At 36.7% G+C, this 26,594-nt stretch overlaps 1 protein-coding gene across 1 annotated transcript in view; it reads left to right on the top strand.

Moving 5' to 3' along the window:
* Nucleotides 1–26,594, top strand: part of BICC1 (BicC family RNA binding protein 1) — a 116,739-nt gene that overhangs the window by 34,241 nt on the left and 55,904 nt on the right. The window contains exons 2-3 of the mRNA XM_061449237.1: nucleotides 2,979–3,025; nucleotides 19,768–19,837. Of these exons, the coding sequence (XP_061305221.1) occupies nucleotides 2,979–3,025; nucleotides 19,768–19,837 (117 nt within the window). The remainder of the gene's footprint in view (nucleotides 1–2,978; nucleotides 3,026–19,767; nucleotides 19,838–26,594) is intronic.

The following is a 26,594-nucleotide window of genomic DNA, read 5'->3' as shown; positions in this document are numbered from 1 at the left end:
TATGCAAAAACTATTTTATATGAAAAATTATTAGAGGTGCATCTCTTCATGGATTAAATAGTGCTGCATCATGGAAGCAAAATGGCAAAATACTAATATGTCACAGTATGTTTTTAGTTACGTGAAAACCTTCAGTGTTTCTTTCCAAAAATGTCATACACTCTTCCCTGTCTTTTCATAGGTATCACCAGACCTGTCAAATAGGTTGTTGTAAAACATCTTACGTGCCAAAAATCTATAGTGAAAGACAATGTCTTTATAGTATGATGTCACAACTAAAACCACTGATTATTCACTCAAGATGTTTCAAAGCAGCATTTGCTCCAACTTCAGTGTTCTCTCCACTGTTTTCTTATTTGGTTGTGTTTTTATTTTTGTGTGGTTTTGTTTTGGGTTGTTTGGTTTTTTTTTTCTATGTGAAGTCAGTTTAGGATGTTCTCATTCCCTTTTCTTTCTTATTTTGTCTGTGCTTGTTGGAGTCCATCTGTTGTACCGTACAGTTGTTGTTGGGGCCAAGCTGTAAATCAGTTCACCAGAATGATTCAGATTAAAAATAAGCCTACAATAAAAAGCTTGGAATTTGCTTTGTCAGCATTCTGTTTAAATGCCTTGCAGAGCATTACTGTTATTATCTAAGCCATCTCTTGTTTGTATTCAGTTTAGAAATATGTAGCTGTAGCTGGAACAAAATCTGTCTATTCTCAGAACTGTAACTTCAGCCTCACATCTGTCATGTTCTCATCTCCAGTTTATCTCCTCTGCTTTCCGATTAAAAGCACCTTGGTCCTGTGTTTCACTTGAAAAGTGTGGTGGTACTCCTTGATGCCTAAAAGTGTTTCATAGCAATTCCTGAGTTAATAGAAAACTTGTGAAACAACATGCATCTATGAAGTGCCTGCTGTCAAAAGAAAGTTGTGTTTTTCAAAAGAAGTTGTCTATTTCTGTGATATCAGTAGTTTGTAAATCTGAAAAACTGAGATCTTCCACAATTGTTTCCTCTGCTTCCAGAAAATTTTGTTCTGGTGAAAGTGCATCAGTTCACTCTTCTCTTAAAAGCACTTGCAGGTTTTGAGGGTGAGGAGGGCTTTGTTTTCTTCTCAGACTTGCGGAATTGTTGATTCTGGAATTGCTCTACAGCAAGATGACTGCTTGACAGACTTCATTCACTGCCTCTAGTCTGACTACAGTTGAGTTAAATAACAAACTTCTGAACTGTATGAGATAAAATTCTTGGTGTGTTCTTTTTCAATGGTATTCAAGTGTTGTTGATATTTTGAGAAGCCTGTTTCAAATGCAGTGCAGTCCTTCCTCTGCAGTGGAAAAAGTTGTCTTGTGCCTCTAGTTTGTATCTGCTCAGTTGCATTTGTTCTTAGATTGAGTTATCTGAGTTAACATTAAGTTTGGATTTGCTTGTGTAATTGAAAGAGTGGGGAGAGCTAAGTACCTGAAACAGTTTGGAAGACAGGGTGATGGGGCAAGCTAAGAATTTAGTTTGTACATGAGAAATAAAGAGAAATCACAATGACAGTGAGTTTCTTCAGAGATCCAGTACCATTCAGGAAACTTCATTTAAGACTTGAAGTTCTATTTGGAGGCATCCCTTTCTCTAAGGGAAATTGCCCTCTTCTTCATCAGCTTGAGCTACTGTATGTTGAATTGATTGCTAGGTCTCAGGTTGCTACATAGATAAGCTACAGTGTAAGCTATATGCGCTGTGGCTTACTAAAATCTATAATTTTAAGTGCTGCTATTTACATTAACTACATTTAAAATTATGGTTTTAAATACATGTGGGAGATAGGCAAATTCTTATTCTTGAAGTCACTGATTTATACAATTGCTACTAGGCTATGTTCTGCAATGATGTTTTGTTCTGCCATTGTGATTGTCTTAGCACTGTTCTTGAAAAGTACTCTGAAGGCTCTGTACTCCCTTTACAGCCACATGCAATTAGTTGTTACTCACTCTTCCTTTTGTTAGCGTTACCTGTCATGTAAATTCAAATGTTCCAGTATGACCAGTACAGCCCTACAGTAAAGGGAACAATTTGGTGTGCTGGCTAAATATGTACGTCTAGGTGTGTAGGTCTGTTTTCACAAAACCAAGATTTTACCTTTCCGCCTTTGATTTCCTATCCTAAGAGAATGGAAATCTTAATTTTCTCAAGTTTAATAAGTGTTTCTTACCCACAGTTGCCAAGCCCAACCAGTAGCCATGTTCATGCTGCTTTTAGCTTTGAGTCACCTGTCTTGAATGTCACTTTCAAGTGTTCAAATGCTCATATGTCTCTGGTTTGTACAATGGCACCATTTCTAGTGGAGGTATGTAGGGATACCTTTTGTCTTACAGCTGCTTTGAGTGTAATTGTTCATAAACATTGCCTGGTGGAAAGTACATGTTGCAAAATTTCACTGGATAACAAATGAGAGGAATACTTAACTGCAGTAATAACTGTTTAGATTTTTGTGGTATTTGCTCAGTCTCAGAAAACCAAATAGCAGTAGCTCTGTATTTCTCATCAATATAAAAACTAGCAGAATAGAGGAAAAATATTTTTAATGTGATTCTGGCTTACTGTAATGCTTATTCTTGTTTTGGTTCTAATTTTTAACTTCCATATAGCAAAACTTGTGCCCTCCTAGCTTTATTTTGATGCCTCTCTTGATGGTATTACACAGTGAAGCATGCAGTGTGAATATATCATTGGACTTAAATGTCTGTATTTACTCTAAGTAAAGTATGTATCAATATATTATAGCTCTAGGTTGCAGATATGAACATCTGCTTGGATTCTGTCCTGAGCAAGTGACTTGCAAAAGGTTGTTCTGGGTCTTAGTGGCTGACTAATATTTACTGTATGAGCAAAAATTACCGAGTTATAATTTTACATTAACATGTACTCACTGAAAACTTCTCTATGTAAACCTGTAAATTTCCTGCTTTATGTTTTGTAACCAGATTGCACTTTTGTTTTACAGCTGCTGCAGAGGGCAAAGGGAAAAGTGGGGAAGACTTTTTTCAGAAGGTAAGAAAGATATTTAATTCTATAACATCAGTTCATTAGAGAAGAAACTTACACCCATTGCTCATTCGTCAGCAACTTAATGAGCAGTTTCCACTGTATGGATCAAATTCCAAAAATGTTTTTGTCATTTAATGTGTCTACTAGCCGTCACTGTGCATGGAATGGGATGAGAAATGTTCTCTGGTGTATGCTGATGTCATGTATGCACAATAACTTAATTCTTCTTTAACTGAAATGTCAAAATGTATGTTATGAAAGTTAATTTTTCTTAATAGCGGGGGCTCATCCAAAAGAGGAGATGGTCTTGAGGTTTTTACGATATGTATAAACACTACATCCTGTTACTGAAAAACTGACATGAAACTTATTGTGATGTTGAAAGCGCAAATATTTGGTTGAGAAGTGTAGAGGCCTTTTAAGAGAGAAACGCACAATCCACAGAGTGATTCAATAAAGTTTGTGGTTAGAAAGAGGCATGGAAGGACTAGAAAAAATAGTCCTGCCGCAGCTAAGCTCCAAAGAGAAGCATGGTCAAGAGCAATGACTTTGAAATTAGTTTTACAAAGCAACATGGGTTGTTCTGTCGTGGGGTGTTTTTTTTCTCTTCTCCAAGGATAGTGTGTAAAATGTTATTCACAAGTTATCTGAATGAAGATCTGCATACAGTATGCTAATAAAAATGAGCTGCTTTGTCTGTCTTGCCTGTAGAGAAGTCATTATAAATGTTTGTGCTGTATACTAAAATGCCTTGAAACTCCTTTTTGATTGGTTGAGCATTAAGTAAGTTTTTCCATGTTTTCTTCATATTTGTAAGTGGTACTTCAAGAAAAGTCTCTCTTTAGATGTGAAAGAATACTTTGTCCTGTACATGGTTATCAGTTGCTTTGATGAAGGCTGGTGGGGAGGATTATGTATTTTGCTGAAATGTCTATTTTTTAATGTATTTTATATATATTTTTTGTTTATTTATATTCTTTTTATATGTATTTATAATGTATAATGTAAAAGTCTTCAGATGATGTTGCTTTTGAGTGACGTTGTTTTTCTGAGCATGATGCTTGTGTTCCACTAATATTAGTGTGTACAGAGAAGAATGTGTTAATTTTTTCTTAAGATTTTATGAAAACGCATTTTTTTTTTTACTTGCTGAAACAATGCTAAGCCATAATAGTGCATACATCATTCTATGCATCATTTGTTTTACAACAACTTTTTCTCACACTTGTATAAATTTGCTTACAGTTCTTGAAACTGTGGGTAAAATGTTTCCTCTGGGTGAGACTGAGTGACTCAAGTACTTGTGTATTTGAATACTTGATTGTTTACTGTAGGTATGATGCACCTGACAACTATGTACTTACTAGTGTAATAGCAAAAGATTTTGATTTTAGAGGGAAAGCAAAATGTGCTAAACTTCAAGTACATGAATAAGGGTATACTACTTGTCCGTATAGGTAATAGATGTAGTGGCTATTTTAGCATTAATATGTTGTCATTCATGTGCATAATTAGTGTAGGAGCACAGGGTGGATGCTGCGATAGGTTAAAGCTGATTAATTTTGACATTCTTTGTACAGTCTCAACAACTCAATAGTTTAGATTGCAGAAGTTTGAGTACATGTGCACAACGCTACAGCTAATAAAACCAGATGGAAACTATCTTCTTTGAGAGTTTCCTAGTTCAAAAAAAATCTTTGGACAGTTGCTCATAGCTTACTCACCGTCTCTGTCTGTGCAATTTCCTTTAATCAGAGTTAAGCTTTTTCCTTTCTCATGTGAAATGAGTAAGGCAGAATTTCTGGAGGTAGAATGAACACCCTTTTCATGTGTTTCAGATTGTCTAGTAAGGAAAAAAGTGATTTGTAGCATTAGAAACACATTGCGAACTGAGGCGGCAAGATACTTTCAGAAACTTAATATCAATTTGAAGCTGTAGTAAATGCATTTTTTAAATAGTTTTGAAAATGAGACTTCAGGGTAATATTTACAGTCTTTTGAGTGGAATGTGGAGGGAAAATGTATCATTTCAGAAGCACATCAAGGTCTGAGGGTGTAATTTGCATAAATAATGCCATGTTTATTATTTTTTGCCAAACTTTACTCTGTGTGGTGAAGGTACTATGTGGAAAGGGATGGGTGAGGTGAAGGAAGTTTACATGTGAATGCTTGAAATGGTGGAAATAACAAGGCAAAGATTCAGCAAGGTGATTCCATATGTCAAGACATGCAGACCAAGAGGGAGGATCCTGAGAGGAGGCTGGTACTGGAGGGAGTGAGCAAGGCTGACTTCTTGCAGATGGCTCTGTTAAGTGACTTCTGGGTCTTACTTGGTGGCTGGTTAGTGGGGAACAGCACTCAGTTTTGTATTAGCTTGCCCTCAGGAGGAAGAAAAATTGCTCATATGTTCTCTGTTTTGGGCTCAAAATCAGGAACTCAGCCTAGATTGTTAAGATACATACAGTATGCTCTAATGAATCTGTCATGCTTTTGAAGAAGGGAAAGTTTAATACAAGGGTTTGGTGCTAAGTAGTCTTTTACTAGTCTTCTAACATGTGAGCAAGCAGCATTTGAATTTTCATAATCAAGCATACTCTCAGAACTGCTTCTATCAACTTCTATATTTTGGAATTTAATAATAACAATTTCAATTTCAAAATGCATTATTTCACTGAGTGTATCGGCGGAAACAAGCGCATGTTCTGTACTTGCTGGCGGAGTTGCAGAATAAGCCCCACTTCTTAGCTGCAAATGACAAATTAAGCTAATATTTCTGCCCTCTCATGGCAGGGAAAATCGAGTGAAGTACCCCTTCCTCTGCTCTTGAATTGAAGTGAAAAGTAGAAAAATTGGTTTTGGTAGCGTAACACTTAAAAAACAAACAAGCAAAAAAAAACAAAACAAAAAAAAACCAACAAAACAAAACCCCCCACCCAAACAAACCCTAAAGACTTTCTTCTAATATTTTTTAACTTTTAGTGTGGCTTCAAAGTGGGGAAAACCTAACACAATCTAATATGGATTTTTCAAGTCCCCTGGGAACTGCTAAGTATTTAGCAAGAAATAAGTAAATAATGTGATAGTTTTCTGTCTAAAGCTCTCCAATCTGCAGCTCAGTAACAGGTAATCCTTAAATAAACCTGGATTGGTTTGCTGATGTGTTATATGCTCTTTATGTAAAAGATCTTTGTGGACCTTCCTTTATATATTATTGTCCTAATTCATTCCATGTGAGTAATACATAATATGAAGCCATTACTACATCTTGAGGCAGCATCCATTTTCAGTTGATAGTGGAATATTTCCACTGAGTTCCATAACATCTGGTTCAAGCCTCATAAGCAAGCAAGGCCCTTCCCAGACAAAGCCAGGACATTGTTTCAAGGAACATGTAATTTATGTAGCCCTATAGATATGCATGGCAATCCTACATAAAATGTAAGAAGGTGCAGAGAGTAGTGTTTGGAACCGGTGCATGTGTGATGCTCTGCCAAAGTCCTTGACTCTAGGGCAGATGTAAACTCACTTCAGCATAATTCAGTGTGTGTGCTAGCCATGGGTGTTTTGAGTATTTCTGAAGGGCACGTTGGCTGCCCTTTCCTGGCTTTCAAGAGTACATTTTCAGAATTTGATTGAGAAGCACAGTATACTACCAGCCAGCTGTAACTTGTGGGCTTTATTGTTTCTGAATGTTTGAGATTTAGGTTTTATGGGGTTTTTGTTTGTTTCGCGGTGTTGTGGTTGTTGGGTTTTTTGTTTGTTTTTTTTTTTATATATTATGGCTTTTATTACTTAAAGGGAAATGGTGTTTCTAGGAATATACCCATTTGCATAGTCACACATGCCTAAGGTTTTCTAAGGTATCGCTGGCTTTACTCAAAATGTATGTTTAAATGCCTGTGGTTCTCTTGACTGCAAGCTTTGTTATTCCCCAAAGGGGATGTAATCATGCTTGGAAGTATGAAGATGCAAATGGGCAAGTGTTGCATATGTGCACCAAAATCTCTTCCATTAAATATTAGGAGTTTAGGAATGTGAAGGAAGACTAAGGTTTTCTTAATTTCTTCTTCCTGTTGTTACAAATAACATGCTTCATCTGTAGCTTTGTGTTTTACTAAATGAATAGTAGCTTAAAAGATAGTGAGGTATCTTCCATTTTGGAAGCAATATTTGGTGGAACCGTCCTTTAAAATGAATTGTGTTTCCGGCATATATATTGGAAGCACTAGTAGTAAGAGGGTTAAAAATAAATAAAAATCCTGAAACAAAACAAAAAATGCAGTTATTTGGAGAAAAAGGTATATCTAATTGCATCTTTAACCAACTTTCTGTTAAATTGCTCGTCTATGCAGTAATTATAAATGGATGTGCATTATCTTTGTTTAGGAGGCTCAGTCATGAAAGGCAGCAAGGAAGGCTCCTCAAGCCCTGTTTGCTTATCTAAGACAGTGAAAGAGCTTGTTTTGCAACATCCTATTTCCACCTGTATCTTTCAAAAAGGTTTAAATTGATCTGCAGAAAACCTTGTAACTTTTGCAAAACCCTGTATGTGAATATAGTAATACAGTGTTTATATACAGGTGACTGGTTTTGTACATGTAGATAATACATACTGATGCAAATAAATGTAACAAATTATATTTCTGCCTTCAGTAGGTCAAAGCTGAAAGTTGGTCAGTCTTCCTTTTTAATCTCTGAACATGAAGCATGTAGCTAGAGCTTCAAATGTGAATGGCTTAGGGCGTTTTCAAGCATAAAACATTAATCATTGACTGGAGACTAAGATGTCTCAGGCTAATTATTATCCATGTTCAGCAGTAACTTCTGAAGTGCTTTCCATGTGTCTTCATCCATGACTTCTCTCGAACTGCCCATTTACAATTATAGTTTCCCTAAGGCTATATTCTTGTTTCTGATGGCAGCCACTCAGCTATCAGTTTCTTCCACTGCTATTTATCTTGCTAGTGACACATGGTGAGTTTGTGGTTATTATGCGTTATCGTGGGTTTTGTCTCTGTTTCAATCACGAGCAGTTTTGAACTGCAGAAACTGATTCCACACCTTCTACTTTTTCCAGGTAGAAATCAGTATCTACATTAACATTACAATAACCTCTTGATGTAGAGTTTGGCCCATAGTGTATGACAAGGATATATATGAAGGCCGTACGTTTCCTGAATTTATTTGAAATAGCTGGCTGTGCTAGGCTGTAGCGGGAATATTGGCATGCACTTCTAATTTAAATTTAGCTTCCTCTCATCTAGCTTTCTGGAAAGAGGAAGCTACTGCTCGGAGAGAATGGTATGGATTAGGGAGTTGAAAGAATATCAGTGGCACTCAACATTTGCAGGAAATCTTAGATTGGGAGGTTTGTCTCCCTTTTGGCAAAACCACACCCAGTGGAAGGAAAGAGACTGTTTAGGTTGGATTGATTTCTCTAAAAAGGTAAATCAAGAATGCTTACTTAACTTTTTGCTTAGTTCAGGCAGAGCTAAGTGGTAGGAAGGCTTCATTCTTGTAGAAAACTGCATTTATCACTACTAGTATAGGAATCATTCTGTTAAGGGAATGGAGTAATTACAAGGCTGTTGTGTTTTCTCTTTTTATTTCATCTTTATTTTATTCTCTATTGTTATATATAATTGGGACAATCTTGAGAGTTTGTTGTATCTGTAACATGAAAATGTTCTCTGATGGACCTAATTCTTGTAGCTTCTTTCTTCTTCACACTGAAGGCAGATTAAAATGGCAACTGTCCTTGATGAGTTGCTTATGAATAATTCGCTTGGCCAGAAACAGTGGGAATTTTGATCACTAAAATTATTCTGAGTGACTCTGCATCACTGCTTAGAGGTTGGTCTGAGTTCCAAATGAATTGGAGTTTTAGGTGGTGAAGTTCCATTTTATACCACCTTGTTATACTTGACATTTTGTGCAAGATTTCTTGCATTGTAGAGCAATGGAGAAGGAGCAATTTGTCACCATGGTGTCTATCAAGATGCTTAAACCTTTTCACTCTGGAAGCAAAATCTTCTTAAAATAGCGGAGTGGTTGTGGGGTTTGTTTTTGTTTTGTTTTTTTGTACTTAAAAATGCTTGTACTCCTTCTGTTACCTCTGGAGGAAAAAAGAAAATGAAGAAAGTGGAGTTAAGTGTGAGAAGGGTACAAAATTAACAATACACTGGGTTCCTGATTTGTGGGGAGAAGACTTGCTGCTTCTAGTTTAGAGAGAAGTTTTCTGCATATTGGTGTCTCTAAAGATGTGCTGTGGGGTCCTCATTGTTAAGTAATTTTTTTTTCTTTAAGTTCCTCCTGTGTGGAATTAATTAATTCTGCATACACAGATTTATCGCTTATTTTCTTGCACGCTTAGATACTGCCTTCACATCTTTTGGTATCCTTTCAGTCATTTATTTAAAAAGAGAGTATTACCTGTGACCTTTCAATTAATATTTCCATTGAGGGTGAAGGAAGCATTCAAGTCAAGTAAAAGGAGGACTTCAATGTTTCTACATAGGTAAGGGCATTCGATAGTTCTCAACTGTATTTGCTGTATGTATAAATAAAGTACAGTTATATAAATGCTATTTTTCCCTCAGTGCAGGTTTTGGACACAGCAACAATACTAAAATACTTGCTTGCTTAAGACCCTTGTTTTAAAAATGATCTTTTCCAGTTCATTTCAGGTAAAGTGAAGGTTGAGAAAAGATGCAGTATGTGTGCATGCATGCATATGTTCTTTTCCCCTCTAAGCTTACTTACAAACTTATTAAATGGTTTTCTGTGTGTTATAGTTCTCTCTGTGCCACCACTCTGCACAGGAGATGGCTTTTCTGCCACTCGGGGAGCACAAACTACAAATTCTAAATGGTGTTTTAGTCTGGAATGTGTGGGTGCCTCGGGGCCATTTGCTGTTGCTGCTCCTGCTCAGAAATATCACCTTGCCATTACCTGCAGGAAGGTTGCATTAGTACTGTGGAGTCACACACACTGTACTGTCTTCTAAGAGTACTGGTTCTATTATAAATAGTAAATTCTACTTCTGAATTACATATGTAGACCACCTGAGGGGGGAGGAAACCTGAGAGGAGAGGAAACACCAGGGCTTGGGAAAGGAATACGTTGGTATACCCAAAATGTAGGCCAGACTTGTGAAAGAGCTAAATATTTGCACTGAGCTTTGGGCTACATTTTGTCATCTCCTCTCTTTTAACTTCTTACTTGCCCCATGTTTTCACACCAAACCCAGTAGTCCTTGACACTGTCCCATTGATGTGTTTGGCTTTGACATCTCAAGTGCTTACTGTGGTCCCAGCAGTTCTAGAGGCTGAATTCATGCTGTCAGTTCCTGGGTAACTTTACACGATTTCTTTTTGTGTCTTCATCTTCCTTTCCATCCTTGTTCGTCTGCTTTCTCTTCTTCCCCAACCCCCCAAAAGCAACAAACCATTAAATATAATACTTACTCTGGTTCTAGCTACACCCATTGCTCTGTTCTTGCTGCCAAAACTCATGTTTGGGGATTAGTCATCCTCTCAGATACTGCTTCTTCACCACTTCTGCATTAGGAGAAAAAATAAGTATTAGCCCATGTAGAATTTTGTCTACTGTGACTTTCAAGCTCAGGTCTTCTGCTCACATACAATTTTGTTGTTGTCTTGGGGTTCATACATACTGAGGGAGTCGCACTAATCAATTGCTCTGAATGCAGAAGATACAAGATGAGCACTTTGTGAAACAAAATATTCAGAGAAAAAATATTCAGAAACTGTTTTTGTTTTACAAGGCATTCTGACCTCTGGTTTTAAGCTTGTCACATGTCCCCATTTGGTTAATACTGAATTGGATTGTAAATATAATGGTTTCATTTTCCAAAACAAAATGCTCATTTGGATGTAAAGGTTTTATAATGAATGAAAACTGCAGTACTGAATTTTGACTCTTTTTGTGAGAGTTAGATAATTGGATAATGTCCTTTTGCCCTGGTACTCCTGCCTTGTTAGTTACAAGCAGATTTTGCATGAAAACTGTGACTGTCTTTATGTTGAGATTTTGTCTGTGCCTCTTTCTTCTTAGAAAAATGTTTTTTGTTATCAAATTTAGGGTAAAATTGATGTTCAAGTGGAACTTCAGACTTCCAAATATTTTATGCACAGCTCCAGTTTTCATTATGGTTCTTGAAGCTGAGTTCAGGATACAAGTTTGTGCTTTTCATATTCAGTTTGATTTAGAAATACTAGTTCAGTTGCCTTTTCGCTTCTTGTGGCTACTTTATTGAGTTAAAGCAGTTGGAGCACTTGATTTATGAAAACCAGACCTTTTAGCAGAAAGTGTTATGAAATGCAGCTTCTGTGTGTTTGTAAATGATGGTGGGTGAGGATCTGTATCTGTTAAAATGAGGATTTGTGTCTACCAACATGCCATTTTACAGATTAAGATAGTATTACATGTCAGTTCAATATTAAACAACTTTACTATTTATTTAAGATGGTCCTAGGCGTTAAGGGACATAGGCAGAAGATGAGAATGAAGGTGATCTTATAGTAAGATGAATGTGATCAGGTCATTTGGATATTTCTAATGGCAATTGCAGTTACCTACTGAATTTTGTATTCTGAAGAATAATTTAGGTAATATTTGGAAAAACAAATGCTTACAAATCTGTAGGAGAACAATGGATGGCATAATGTAAAGTTCTATCATGTTTTGTCTCCTTTTTGTGAGAAAACTGGCTTTGGAGTGGTTTCGGTACTTTAAAAAAAATACCTGATGTTTTACAGCCTTTGTTTTTTGAGCTCACTTCATTATTCAAAACCATACATAAAACTTTTGCGGTTATGTCATCTCGAAGGTTATTCAGCCAGCATTGTGATTTAATCTTACTTCTTAAGTATTTTCTATTTTATCCTCGAAATAGTGTGATCCTGTGAATAATTAAGCGATTAAAATGTACCTGTGGAAAGCAAAAAGATATGTGGTAGGGTTCAGGAATTATTTGTGATGAGAGAAATCAGGGTGAGTGATGGCAGGAATCCTTCTGCTTGCGGAGTCTAGTAGGATATCGACATTATGCTTGGCTTCCTCTCTGCCACTGCAACAGCAAATGCTTTACTGTTTTAGACCTGCAAAAGTGTTACTTTTTTGATAGTGAGACTATCTTCCCATTAATACTCCATGTTTATGGAAAAATATGTTAGTCACATTTTCAAAAGCCATTTACTATTGATATTCTCATGTTCCATTTTCTCTGCTGTCTTGCCCATCTTTTGTCTTTGTCATCTGTAAAACTGATGGAACAAATTTTCTTGAGGATTTGGATCGAAAATAGTCGCATTAAAAATGGGGATAGATACAGTGATGTAACAAAATCAGTCAGTCACCTTCCCTTCGGCAGCAGTGTGTGAAGTATTTCTTGGGGTTGAGTTATTCTCCATAAACATAACAAGCTATAGTGATTAATAAAGAATTGCTGGGTTTTCTTTAATCTGATGTAGATTCAACTTCAAAACAAGATTTATGAACATCTACTTGTAGAATTTCTATTATCATGACCTTTATATCAATAATACTTTCATTAATCCTTCCTCTCCTTCCATGTCCTCATCCTATATGGGAATTTCTTCTCTGGAGCATTTTTTGACTGTACGCAGTTACACTAGGAAACGCTTGTTTCTTAGTAATACATGTTGGGGGTTGTTTCTGGCTCCAGACACCTTATAGTCCTCAGGTCATTGAAGAAAGGGATATTCACTGATGCTGTGTTAAAATGGAGATTAGGAGCCATCTGGAACATGCAGATGGAATTGGTTTGGAAGTTCCAGATGGTCATGTTGTAGAAAATAGTTCTCTAGATGTGCCCTAATACTGACTGCTCCAAGGTATGCTTACAAAATATAAATGAACAGTGTCTATCCTGAATTTCCAGTTCCTCCACAATATCTGCTCGATGGGGAGCTTCATCCTTGCAATGGTTTTCTCAGGGCAGGGAAAGCTACTGATATAACTTAGCTATCTATATTTTGTCTCTTACTTCAGTGTGTTTGTTTGTCTCATTGACGGTACTTTTCCCTTTTTCCCCATTTGCTTTTTCCCTTGTCTTGTTACATTAGCATTGCATCAAACTTGATTTGAATTTTAAACTTGATACAGCTTGGAGAAATTTCATCTTATTTGGTTATACCTCTTTGTCTTGCTGGAAGGCTATTCTAAGGAATAATCTGAGATGTGTAAACATAGGGTTGAAAATGACATAAGGAGTTTGGTTTTGGTCTGCAAACACATGCAGCTTCTGAGTTTAAAAAAAAAAAAATCTGTAAGGATATAGTGATTTTTTTTTTTTTTTTTTTTTTTTTTTTTTCCTGTAGTGTTCTCTTTTGCTTTGTCACTTAGCCTCCTTAACTGCCCCCAGTATCTCAGGGCAAACTGGATCACTTTTAGACTGTTAAGTTAGAAGAAGCTCTGCTTGGTTGCCTCCCCTGCTTCTCATCCACCTCTCTTATGCTGCCTTAGAGACAGTAATGATTTTTATTTTTGTAGATATGATCACCTGTAGTTATTCACCTTAATCTTCATGTGTGTAATTTACCCAGCTGGTCTGCTAAAATACTTCGTGCACGATGTTCATTTCTCAGTGTTTGTCACCAGGGTCATGGACAGGATTTACAGTCGTCATACAAGAAATGGAGCATAGTCTCTAAAATATTCAGGAGTTAGGTGCTTTCTGAGGATTTACATTGTTTGATAGCTGAAAATAAGGTACCGTTCTGTACTTTGAATGTTTAAGTGTCTAGTCCCATTGTTGATGTTGATCTAAGGCTAGGTGTTTCTGTTTGTTGCACAGATGAAAGCCTAGGAAATCTCTCTGGAGACAAAACCTCAGCTGTTCAAAATAGGTTATGGACAGATAAATAAAAACAACTAGTGGGCATACAATTTCATTATTTTCTGGGGGTTTTAGTAGCATGAAAAATTCAGGGTACCTACAGAACCTTACTATTGTGTAATCTTAAAAAAAAGAGATCTTATCTACAGATGAAGATAAGCATCTAAAATTATCATTCAAATGTGTTAACAATTTTTTTCAATATGTACACTTATTTTCTTGGTACACTACATATTGAAGTGGTATATGTGTGCTCTGTTGTATTAAGGTTAAACTGAGGAAGCTAATTCTCCACACTGAAAGAAGGGTTTTTTCCACTGATCAAATAAAGAATTGGCTTTTTCTGACAGTTATTTTGTTATTCAGTTGGAATGAGCTTCTTCTTGTGCTGAAGTTGTGAAAATTAATTCTAGAAACATACTGGTAGATGCAGGTTCCTCTCCCATTGTTCTTTCCACTCTGAATAAGAACTGAGGCAGAAATGGCCAAGACACATGTATCCTAAAGGCAGAAAGATCAGAAATAGATAAGAACGCTAACTATAAGTAATAATACTTTAAAGTGCTTGTTTTAAATGGCGAAAGGTCTGTTTGGTATGTTGCTCTGTTTTTTACCTACTGCATGTAAAATACTTCCTTTGAATTCTGAAATGCTCATGGGCTTTTAGGGAATTTTTATTGGTTGCTTTTTTTTTTTGCATTCAAAGCATTCCAATTTCCATCCAAAATCATCTAAACAAAAATTACAATGTATGTAAAAATAATACCTTCCTGTCTTAATAAAAAAACTCCCCAAAGTGCTTGAACTATATTTTCAAGCTGGAATACAAGGAAGCCAAAAGCTTTTCTTCCAGCTGCTAGATGTTTTCTGTTTGTTTTCTTCTTGAAGGCCCAATGATTTGCAACTGAGCCAGTTTTTGGGGGTCAGGGCACAGTCTTATTTGTTTTGTTGACACAAGATACTGGAAGATACCACCTTCTCTATGTTCTCCACTGAGAATAGCTTACATATTTTGGCTGCATGAACACTACAGTTTCTCTTGGGGAAAGAGGAGGAAGGGAAGATGTAAATAGCTCATTTCTTAGGGTTTCCCTCATTTTGGGAAGAAGCATGAGATGATTTACTATGGGATTAAGTCTTGCTGCCAAATATGCCTGATACTTTTGGTCAGTTGATCCCTCAAGGCGAGTACTGATTAGTATAGACCCCATCACGCTGTATGAAAAGCAGGGAAGCCTAAGCAGAAGTGCTTGCACAGAGATCATGAACTCTGATTCAGTCATACGAATTTACTCAATGTTTTATAACTGAAGTATTAATGCAATTAAATGTGTATTATAACTGTATTACTTATAAAGTGAGTTTTGTTTTCCATTTTGTTCATTTGAGAGCGGCACTTCTGTTTTCAGGGTATGTGGCGTAACACTAAGTTTTCACTAATGAAATTGTTCCATTGCAACATGCAGTTGAGGTTTTTATGAAATGATTCCAAATCTGGTTTTGGGGAAAAAAAATAATCCTGGCACTGAAAACTGCCTGGGTTAGAATGGTAAAACAGAACTAAAAGTTGATGCTAGCAGTGATCTACTCTATGCAGAGTTTGTCACATAATTTTCAACATAACCTTTTCCTTCGAGTTTAACAACTACAGTAAAAAAAATCATGTTTTCTAGAACTTCGTGACACTCCTGCTGTTAGAGTAAATACAGAAATAAATAGCTTAAAAATAAACAACATAGTTGAAACTCTTCTTAAGGGTTCCTATGAAAGCCCTGATTTCTCAAAAATAAAACCAGAATTTACTTCCCCTTGAAACCTTTTTGGGCTGTTAAAATTCTCAAATTATGTTACAGGCAAGATAAATTATTTTCATTGGTGGAGAAAAAAGTGCTGTAGTAAAACTATTTTATTTATTTTCCTATACGATATGTGGGTTTCAAAATTGTGGAAAATATGGTTACTGCAATCAGCTTGGAATTTATCTTAAAGTTTACTGCCTGGAATTCACAGAATCATGGAATTGTGAGGGTTGGAAGGGACTTTTGAAGATCTTATAATCCAACCCCCAGCACATACTGTTAGCATTTTTGTATTTCAGTAAATGCATTTCATGTAAATGCATCCAGACTTTTTTTTCTTCCTGACTATCTAAGCCAGGAAATAAGCTTTTCTTTGTAGCAACCAAACCAAGTTGTTTTTTTTTTTTCTCTAATCATAAATGTGGCTCTCAAAAGTGCTTAAGGATATTAGGTGACCAAATTTCAGTGGCTGGCAGTTTAGACTACTTTTCCTTTGAAGATCCTCATATGTATTTTTTATCATATGTCCCCAGAATGTGTGACTCTCTGAAGTTTTGGTTTGGTTTAGCATGAGAAATGTGGAAGGCTTAATGTCTTTAAGACAGAAGTCTCTAATATTGAGAAGTAAAAGACTGATGGGATGTAATACTTGTCTTGAATGACATTTGTCCACTCCTGTCTCCTGTCTTGTATTTCCTTTCATGCTGGATCTTAACCTCAGTCCTGCACCTTTCTTTGTTTTAGCATCTCTCTTCTTTTAGCTAATGTCTTCCTATTTTCTGTGTATTTCACTGCCTGTTGTGCAACTAATCTTGGCCGAAAGACCTCTATCAGACACAAGTGAATTTTTTTAAACGGATTTTTTTTCACATCTGGATTGGAAAATTGTGAAAGTATGTATATGTCACTGATAGAATTTCACCCTTCTGGAAATGTCATATTTCAGCTGTAACTTATTATCCAATAGTTGCTGAAACCAGAAATACAGTATCATGAAGGCTGGCTGACACTTTTAAGTTTTTCCACGTCGTGTACTAATCTGGCAGGTATTGTGATGTCCTAGGGATTTGGCTATAGAAGATAAGAATTAAGAAGTGTTAGAGAAGTCTGCCTTAGATCGGAATTGTACTATTATGGGAAACTTACTGGTACTGTAACTGTTGTAACTGTTTTCTTAATGCATTCATTTTCTTCCTGGAAGTGGCTTTGCTAATTATATGAAAATATTTTTTTTTGTTATTGCTTATGTTTGTTGCAGATGATTGGGGTATAAAGATGTACTGCCTTGCTTAACCCCCTCCTCAGTTCTATTGAGGTGGCCTTTTTGGGTAGTGTCTCGGGTTTTGTATGATAATTCTCACTCGTATCAGCAATCAAAAGAACACATTTTTTTATGCTGTTTAGTCCTTCTGAGGAAATTGAAGAAATAGTCCTTTAGAGGAGGAACCATACCCTGAGAGTTGCTATCTCTCCTCGCCTTTTCCTACCTTTTTCCTCCTTACAGCAATCAAATATTCTTTCAGTTTGTCCAATTTAAGGGTGGTTGGTTTGTTTGTTTGCTTTTCTCCTAGCTTAAAGGCTACATTTGCAGTTACCACTTGTTTACTTTTTTGTTATATGTATTAAATAATCTCCTTAATATTTAGTACTCACCCTATATATTTTTGTGTAGATTCAATATCTAAAATAGTATGACCCAGCAGATCAAGGGACATGGGTGCTCCTGTCTGCTCTCTTATTGTGAGGCTGCATATGGAATACTTTTGTCCAGTTGTGTCCCACTCAGCCCAGGAAAGATCCTGGCAAGTTAGAGTGACTTCAGTGGATGATAGCCAGGTTGATCAAGGGCCTGAAGTAATTGATGTACAAAAAGAAGCTGAGAGCAGCGCCTATTCAACATGGAGAGGTTGAGGTAAAAGTCATCCAATAGCATTCTTCAGCTTCCCTACAGGTGGTTAGAAGATAGGCTGAGTCAGGCTCCTCCTAAAAATGTACAGGTAACAGGCAAAGGTTGAGCAAAGGAAAACTCGAGATAATGAGAAAATAATTTCTCAGTGAAGGTAGCTGCACACTGGAATAAGGGTGCAGCGGTGCTGTGGAATCTCCTTCCTTAGAGGTAATGAAAGCTCAGTGGGTAAGGCCCAGGGCAACCTGACCTGCACTTGGTCCGGCTGTGAGGTTGGACTTGAATGACTTCCAAATTCCTTTTCTTCCAAACTTGTTCTGTGATTCTAGGACACTTTGTAATTGAGATAGTCAAACTGATCACTCTTAATCTCGTTTATAATGAGCTACTGAAATTTTCAAAGGAGTGGGGACCCTTTTGCTCTGCTGTACAAAATCTTGTCCATGTCTGAACAGAATTGGACAATTTGTTCCAGGTGAAAATTCATCAGGGCATTCTAGAATTAACATCTATATTGAGAAATGCCTTGTCTGTTGCAGCCCAGAATGATTTTTTAATAGATACATTCTCTCAGTATCCTAAAACCATTTAGATGCATTTTCTTTGCATCCTACAGCCATCTTGTCATTGGCTAATATGGGCAGATCATACTCATTTCTGCAGGTCCTCATTTTTTCTTCAGGTCCCTGGTTTTTTTCTTCAGGTCCATTCATTTTTTCCCTGTTAGGTACTTGGAGATTTACAGATAGGTTGCACACTGTGTTGTAATAAATGCTGTCAAATCTCCACTCTCAACTGCTTAATCAGTCTGGATATGCTTACAATGAAAAGTTGCTTTCAGGTAAAGGTGAAGCAAAAAAAAAAATCAACCCATGAAGGCAAACCTGTGTATCTTGGCTTATGGAGACTTAAAAGGACTTGATTTAAATTAAGTACGCTTTACTTAGAAGTCATTTTACGATACTAAAATAAATATTTTTATTGAATTGTAAAGCTTTGAAGTGCCCTCTGAGGTGGACCTAGAGCTTGCTGTACCTAGCAGCAGTCACTTGGACTTTGTGGAAACTGTTGAGCATCTTGGTTTGCTCTTTGGATTTGTTTTGAATAGTCAGAACTCAGCTCCACCTATAACCAGACAAGAATTCTTCTCAAGAAAACAAAGTAGAATCGTAGAATCATAGAATAGTTAGGGTTGGAAGGGACCTTAAGATCATCTAGTTCCAACCCCCCTGCCATGGGCAGGGACACCTCACACTAAACCATGTTGCCCAAGGTTCTGTTCCGACCTGGCCTTGAACACTGCCAGGAATGGAGCATTCACAACTTCCCTGAGCGACCCATTCCAGTGCCTCACCGACTTGTTCCAACAGTTCTGGTGTCCTCAGCATAAAAAGGACATGGAACTGTACACAATACTCTAAGTGAGGTCTCATGAGAGCAGAGTAGAGGGGCAGGATCACCTCCTTTGACCTGCTGGTCACACTCCTTTTGATGCAGCCCAGGATACAGCTGGCTTTCTGGGCTGCAAGCACACACTGAAGCTGGCTCACGTTCATTTTCTCATCAACCAACACCCCCAAGTCCTTCTCCACAGGGCTGCTCTGAATCTCTTCTCTGCCCAACCTGTAGCTGTGCCTGGGATTGCTCCGACCCAGGTGTAGGACCTTGCACTTGTTATGGTTAAACTTCATGAGGTTGGCATCAGCCCACCTCACAAGTGTGTCAAGATCCCTCTGGATGGCATTCCTTCCCTCCAGTGTATCAACTGAACCACACAGCTTGGTGTCATCGGCAAACTTGCTGAGGGCGCACTCAATCCCACTGTCCATGTCAGCGACGAAGATGTTGAACAAGACCGGTCCCAACAGCGATCCCTGAGGGACACCACTCGTTACTGGTCTCCAGCCGGACACTGAGCCATTGACCACAACTCTTTGTGTGCGGCCATCCAGCCAGTTCTTTATCTACCAATTGGTCCATCTATCAAATTGATGCCTTGTCAATTTAGAGACAAAAGTAGTTAATGACTTGTGTTATTTTTAAGTAATAACAGTCAACATTTTAAAATGATAAATGTAATGTTTTCCAAAAATGACCTGTTGACTTTACAGGAAAACAATAAAAATGTAATTATTCATATATATGTTCTTTTTAACAGATTATGGAAGAAACAAATACACAGATTGCTTGGCCATCAAAGTTGAAGATTGGAGCAAAATCAAAGAAAGGTATTTTGGTTTTTGTTGGGTTTTGGGTTTGGTTTTAGGGTTTTTGTTTGTTTGTCTTCAGGGGTTTTGGTTGGTTGGGGTTTTTTTGAATGGGGTGACATTGGCAGTAATAAAACCAGGAAGTAAACAATTCTCTTTAGAGTCACCTTATAAATACTGGGCACATGAAGTATTTTCATTTCAGTCTATTGTTTGTGTAAGAATTTCTTGTTAAAGTTCTCTCAGCTTTATGTAGGTATTTGACATACAAACCTACTGTAAGTAGCTTGTACTTCTACAAGTACTTTAATATCAATACTATTCTACTTACTGTCTTTTAGCATGTGTGCTTTCTTCTGTATAATGCTACATCTAATCTGAACAATTTATTTTGCAGCTTTCAGAAGTTAGTCTTCCTGGTAACATTGTAGATTAGTTCTGTGGGGTTTTATAGAGAGTACAAAGTACTATATAGAGAGTACAAAGGTAGGTGTTGGTTAAGCCCAATTAGAACTATACATACTCATCATGTCTCTGATAGAGACAGTCTGCATGCTTTTTTTGTTCCTTTAAGAAATGTAAGTAGACCTATTTCTTAGGAATGGCCAGTATTATTGGGGATTTTTAAAATTGTCCTTCTTTGGAAGTACAGCCTATTAAAGTTAACCAAGTACATAATCTGGAACATCTCTTTTGATATAAGCCTTCTGGTTTCTTTCTTAAAGACTCATAATTGTAACTGAATTAAACTAAAACTTAATTTCTCTTCTGCAGGAGAAATTAAATTGGGAGGGATTTTTAACATTGCCTGTATTTCTGTTCAGGCTGATACACATTAAAAACCAAGAAAGTGGAGTTTAATAATTTCTCTGTACATTATATTTAGGAAGCATAGGTGAAGATGTGGGTAAACAACCTTTGTAAATGAAGGTCTCATGGGAAGAGAAATAATCTATTTAGAAAGGTGCAGGATTAATAACATTTTTATGGTGTAAAGTGGTATTCAGTCTGTTAGGTGCTTCTCCATGTGGTATTGAAGTACAAACTGATTTATTTTTTTCCACACTTACATGGAAGAAAATCTCACTTGAGGGGGAGAAGTGGGTAAGGAATTCAGACTGGAAAAATATGTAGGTGTTGTATGTGTATATTTGTATGTGGAACTAATATGAATAGGTATTAGTAAAATACGGGAGTATTTAAGTAATATGGGAGTGACAAGGTCTCTGTTCAGACTTTTGGTCTACCTGTAGTGTTCTACATGCTTTTTGCCTGAGGTGCTGTGAATTGATATATATCTAAAGCTTCTCAGGAAATTGAGGTAGGAGCTGTTTTTTTTTTTCTTTTGAGGGGATAAGAGAAAAAATAAGTTAGTATCTACATTTAGGTCAAATTTAAATGAGCCTAGTTCTGAAGATGAAAAGCATGGATGAAAGCCCATGAACAGAGGGCTAAGAAGGGTGGCTGGCTGGTTTTCTGGATTGGCACCTAGGGATGCATCTTTATGTGTAAATTAATTTAACCTCTTTATTAGTGATTTCAAAAATAATGTTAGATTTGTGGTGAAGCTTCATCAGTATGTGGAATGAATTTGAGTACCATGGGAAATAAACCAGCTGAAAATTATGAGCTGATAATAAAACTAAAAATTGAGGGGAGAGAACACAATACAGCTGGGCATCCTAAGTGCATCTGCAGTGGGAGTTATTATCTTGGAAACTCTTTATGCCAAAAGAAACTTTAAGTAATGATTGGCTGCAAATTAGGCATTTTAGCAATATACTGTACTTTTAAGAAAATGTTTGAAATGCCTGTGGGCTGCAGAGTACATCTAGAATTAAGCTTTTTACTGTCTGGATAGCTTTGCTCTAGGAAGTTGTGTATGTATACACCTGAGATAGATAGTAAATTACAATATGTGTACAAAGAACCCCTTAACTTAGAGGTTGCTATTTCTTGAGAAATAAAGTGTAGTTTATAAATTGTTTACACGTGGTATCAATTGTTTGCATTTCTCTAACTTCCCATTTGCAGCTACAGCAGATGTTTATATAGGGAAAATAATCTAAAGTGTTTAACATACTCTAGCTTCACTTAATGACATATTATGATTAAGAAGAGTCTGCAACAAATAATTGGCTAGCTGTCTGGGGACTTGAACTCAGAACATGCTATCTTTCTGCATCCTGTTGGCTGGGAGCAGAGTGCCTGATAAGCAGTCATTCAGTGAGGGAGAAGCAGTTACAGATGGATAGTCTTATGCCCTAACAATACACTGTACCCTATTGTAATCATGTGATACCAGATTTGTCATATCTTTCCAGTATTATTTGCCAGTTTCAGTAGCTTTACATTCTGTGGATGTATGTTGTGACCTCTTGTCATTCACAGCTCTCCTCCCAAAACACAAGGGATAAAAAATAATTAGGAAGACATCTCTAGCTGTAGTGTTTCTGTCATGTTGTTTAGTCTGTTATCAAATATCTAGGGCCTAATATAGTGTTCTTACTGCTTAAAAATTGATTTTAACATCTTTGATACTAAATCAGTAAAGTCAGAGTAGGTATTTTCTTTCTAACTCATAGGTATTGAAATTTACAGACAAGGTGTGCATAATAATTTTCAGATCCTTGCTGAACCTTAAATTCTGTTCAAGACCTAGAATCTTCTTATAATTTTGTGGGGGGAAAGAAAAAAAACTTACTGTGAAGCTGAAGCACCAAGCGTAAGTGACCTGCAAGTTCACAGAATCATAGAATGGTTTGGGTTGGAAGAGACCTTAAAGATCTTAGTTCCAACCCCCCTGACATGGGCAGGGACACCTTCCCCTGGACCAGGGTGCTCAAAGCCTTATCCAACCTAAATCTACCCTCTTTCAGTTCCCCCTTATCCTTTCAGTACATGGCCTTGGAGAAAGTACTTCTCCAGCTTTCTGGTAGGCCTTCTTTAAGTTGCTAAATCAGGTGGGGTTTATTTCCAAGTTATATAGATTATAACTTTTTAATTGATGACTGTGAGATACTACATATTAGAGTGTCATTATGATAATTCATCAACTCAAATTCGATAAATACTGTCTGAAGTTTTTTGAATTACAGAAGACTGATGTCTGGATTTAGCATATGCGGAATTTAAAAGAAATCGCTGACTAAAATTTGTTAAATATGAAATTTATAAAACAGCTCTTTGCAAAGGCTAGAATTAAAAATCAATTATCAACTCTCAACAGTTTCATAAAGAGCAAACCAGGAATTTCCTGGCTTTAATGAACACCAGATGCTGCAGTCTTTCTCTAGCAATGAGGGATGATGAGGGTTAAAGTATTTTGAAAGACATGTTCAGAAAATGCACAAACAAATATAAATCTTCCAGTAGCATCTTTAAGCAAGCCATTTGTTCAGGTCAACAAAGAAATCCCATAACATTAAGGTTTCAGAGAGAGAAGTGAAACAATTTAAAGCACTTCTGTAATGACTGATTCCTGTCCAGCCATAATGAAACAATTGGCACTGGCATGGTCTGCCCTGTTTGCATGGGTGCTGAAGTGTTCAGGGCATAACAAAACATCATTTCTGGAGATCTCAGATCTGTGGTCTAGCGAGTTAATGATTAAACTCAGAGACACTAACTTTTCTGTGCATTCCCCTTTTGCTCTCAAATACTCTTTCATTCCGTTACGGTTACTGTTCCTTAGGAATGCTATTAATTGTCCTTAAAAGATATATATTCAGCAGTATCAAAGTTTAGATTAGATTGCCAAATCCTAAATGGTCAGATGCTACAGTTCCACAGACTTTCAAAGCAGGCATAAGCTAATGTGGTTTTTTTCCCCACTCCTTTTGCCAAAATACTGACCTGTCCTGCTGTCCTTCTCTTGTTGTCCAGCCCCTTCTGCTGTGCTATTACTGCTGCTTATATTGTTGCATAGGGAACCAGGGTGGCTTAAACTTAATCATAGATAATTTTTACTATTGAAGAGGGGATTTTTGTGCATTTGCTAGCTACTTTAACCCTGTTTTAACCCAAACTGTATCCTCAGTCTGCTTCACCATATAGGTGTATGAATATATAGTGTTTAATGCATTGGGAGCAGGCAAATACTGTGTTATTCGGAGCAGTGCAGAGTAATCAAAGGAGTTCTTTAGGAAGCTTAGAAAATGGATATATGTGAGTTTATTTTGCCTATATTCCTTATTCTTTTTCCTTCTTTTACACCTTCTGTTCCCTCCTTCAGTATAGGTATGTGTGTCTTTGTATTTCAGCAGTCATAAAGAAGTTGGGGAATATGCATGTGCTCAGAATGCAGACAACCTTGAAATAGGATTTGGGTAATAAGCAACATAAGAATAAAAAAAAAAACCACACCTGCTTTTACTGCACTTCTGTTGCTCTTTTTTCTAGGTGTTTTTCCCATATCTTCATGTTATTTCTGCTTTCTCTAGAGTACACTCCCCAGCTCTTTTTGATCTATGATATGCGTTATCTGTTAAGTTACCCACTTGTTTCTCATCTGTCTTTCCTAGGCTGCTCTTATTTCACTTACCTGTTCTTTCAGTTGCCAGTTCTGGCCCCCCCGTTACTGGTGCATTTTAAGGTGGTTAAGAAAAAAATCCAGTCCATGTTCTGTTTGCATATTTTTTTTTCACCTGATTTTATTCTTTAATCTTATATTTAAAAACTCAAGCCTCAGTAACCTTCAAATCTAAACTAGTTTGCTATTAAAATAATTGACATGTTATTTTGCATTAGCATCTCTCAAAGGCAAGTCAAGTACATAGCATGTCAAATTCATATCTAAGGAGAATGACAGGATGGGAGGAAACATAATGGCATTGAAGGCTTTAGAAGGAAGGCAGCAATAAATAGCAATGGGCACTGCTGGCATTCATTGCTTGGCATTTTAGTTTCACACTTTTTCCTTAAAGTTTGTCTTTTGCACGCCATCTTGCAAGCAGAGTCCAGGATTTTCTTCTTTGCATCTTCAGCTGCTGAGACTATAAAAAATAAAGTTAGGAACTGTAATGCCATAATTGAGGCAAATTTATGAGGGATTTCAATCAAATTAGTGAAATATTTATATAAATGTTGGTTAAACACAAGGGAAGAGCGTTGCACATTCTAGGAGGCATTATGATAAAAACTAGGGAATTTTGTTAAAACAAATGTCATTATGTGGTGAACTTAAGGCCAAACGTGCATGCGTTTCTGCCATAAATATTAAGAGTAAGCTAAAAATGTAGTCTCTGTATATTTCTTTATACCTTTAAGTCAATTTTTAATTATTTCCCAACATTGTAATAAAAGAGGAAGTTTACATTTTTGAGAGGAAGAAGGGAGGGAGAGAAGATGGGTTGTCAGGCTGCGCAGCCTTTGAATGTGTGCGAATACAATTGCTAGGCTATTTATTCTTTTGTCATAGGTTTTCTGATAAATTTTCAATCTGAGTTTTTGTTTTTCAGTTAATTTTTTTCTTTTTAGAAATACTTAATGTTCCTAAATCAGTTTGTTAACCAAACCTTTAAAAGAGAATGAAAACTTACTTCGATGCTAAATCTTGGTGACATACCATGCATGAACTGGTTAACTTAAGAGCAGTTCAGCACTGTACTTGTCAGTTTTTGTCCCATGTGCAGAACTTCAAAATTTAAACATTTGTTCCATGGAGAGATTATATCATTTCTTAAAACATGAACGCATCCCTGACTGTTATGCAATATTGCTTTCAGTCTTGGAGTTGAGCAGAGTCCCACACTTGTACAAAGGAGAGACTGCTTTACCCAAGTAAAAATTTCATGGCAAAAAAACAATGGATAACACTTCATTTTGTTTGTTCCAGTATATTAATGAATACAAATGAGACATTGTCAATGGTTTTGTTCAAACCCAGTAATTGATGTTAAAATACCAGCAAAAATAGGAAAGTTAATAATTCCGTGCAGCAACATTCTGTAGGAGTTACATGAGCTTTAAAACAGTACCATAAACTCTTCCAGTGTGCCTACAGGTCCTGCAATGAAAAGTGTCTGTGTGGAATAAAATAGTCTTGAACCCTCACTTAAGGAGATTCTCATTACTTTGATATTTTGTAATAAATGCAAAGTTTAGGGAAATGAATAAATTTCTCTGCTTTCAACTATTGCTGGGATTGCTGGAATACTGAAAGGATTTCAGTATATACTACTAAACTAAGTTGCATATTTCATCTTTTTCTAAATACCAGGTGGCTTGGCATATTTCAGGGGCTGTCACGTCTGCAAAGTGCAATTATATAATCTGAAATTTTCCCCAAGAAACTGGCCAAGTCTGAGTTTAGTCAAACAAGCAAGCAAACAAGTCAAAAAAAGTAAATAAAAATTACCTAATTAGCTTATTTTACTCCTTTCGTCATGTAACTCCTTGAGTTGAAAGCTGTAGAGTGTTTCCAGCAGTTTGGCATCTCCAAGACTGAAGATTTTGTAGTTTAGATATGTAATGCTATGCTATATACATGTGTGTATGTGTAGAACAAGACTGTTAGGATTGCTGTAGTTTGAAGTCTTCAGTGTTGCCCTTTTCTCAGGCTTTATATGTACACGGTGCCCGACTCAATATAGTTGCAGCCAGAATACAGCTTTGTAATTCTGGTTTTCTTTAATGACTTCATTGATTAGTTTGTTGTCCTTTTTCACAATGCATATATATTATGCCTGCTTTTAATGTTGTTAAAAAGTAATTTAAAATTGGCTGTATGTGGAAAACTGGCAATTGTTGGCCAGCACAGCCTCTATTAATTAGCCAA

This window comes from Pezoporus flaviventris, unplaced genomic scaffold (assembly GCF_033815535.1).
Source record: "Pezoporus flaviventris isolate CSIRO_AGI_PZ_B2104156 unplaced genomic scaffold, CSIRO_AGI_Pfla_v1 ptg000001l, whole genome shotgun sequence".
Classification (NCBI taxonomy): Eukaryota; Metazoa; Chordata; class Aves; order Psittaciformes; family Psittacidae; genus Pezoporus; species Pezoporus flaviventris.
The sequence above is the reverse complement of the archived record's forward strand: the minus strand, read 5'-3'. Positions and strand labels throughout refer to the sequence as shown.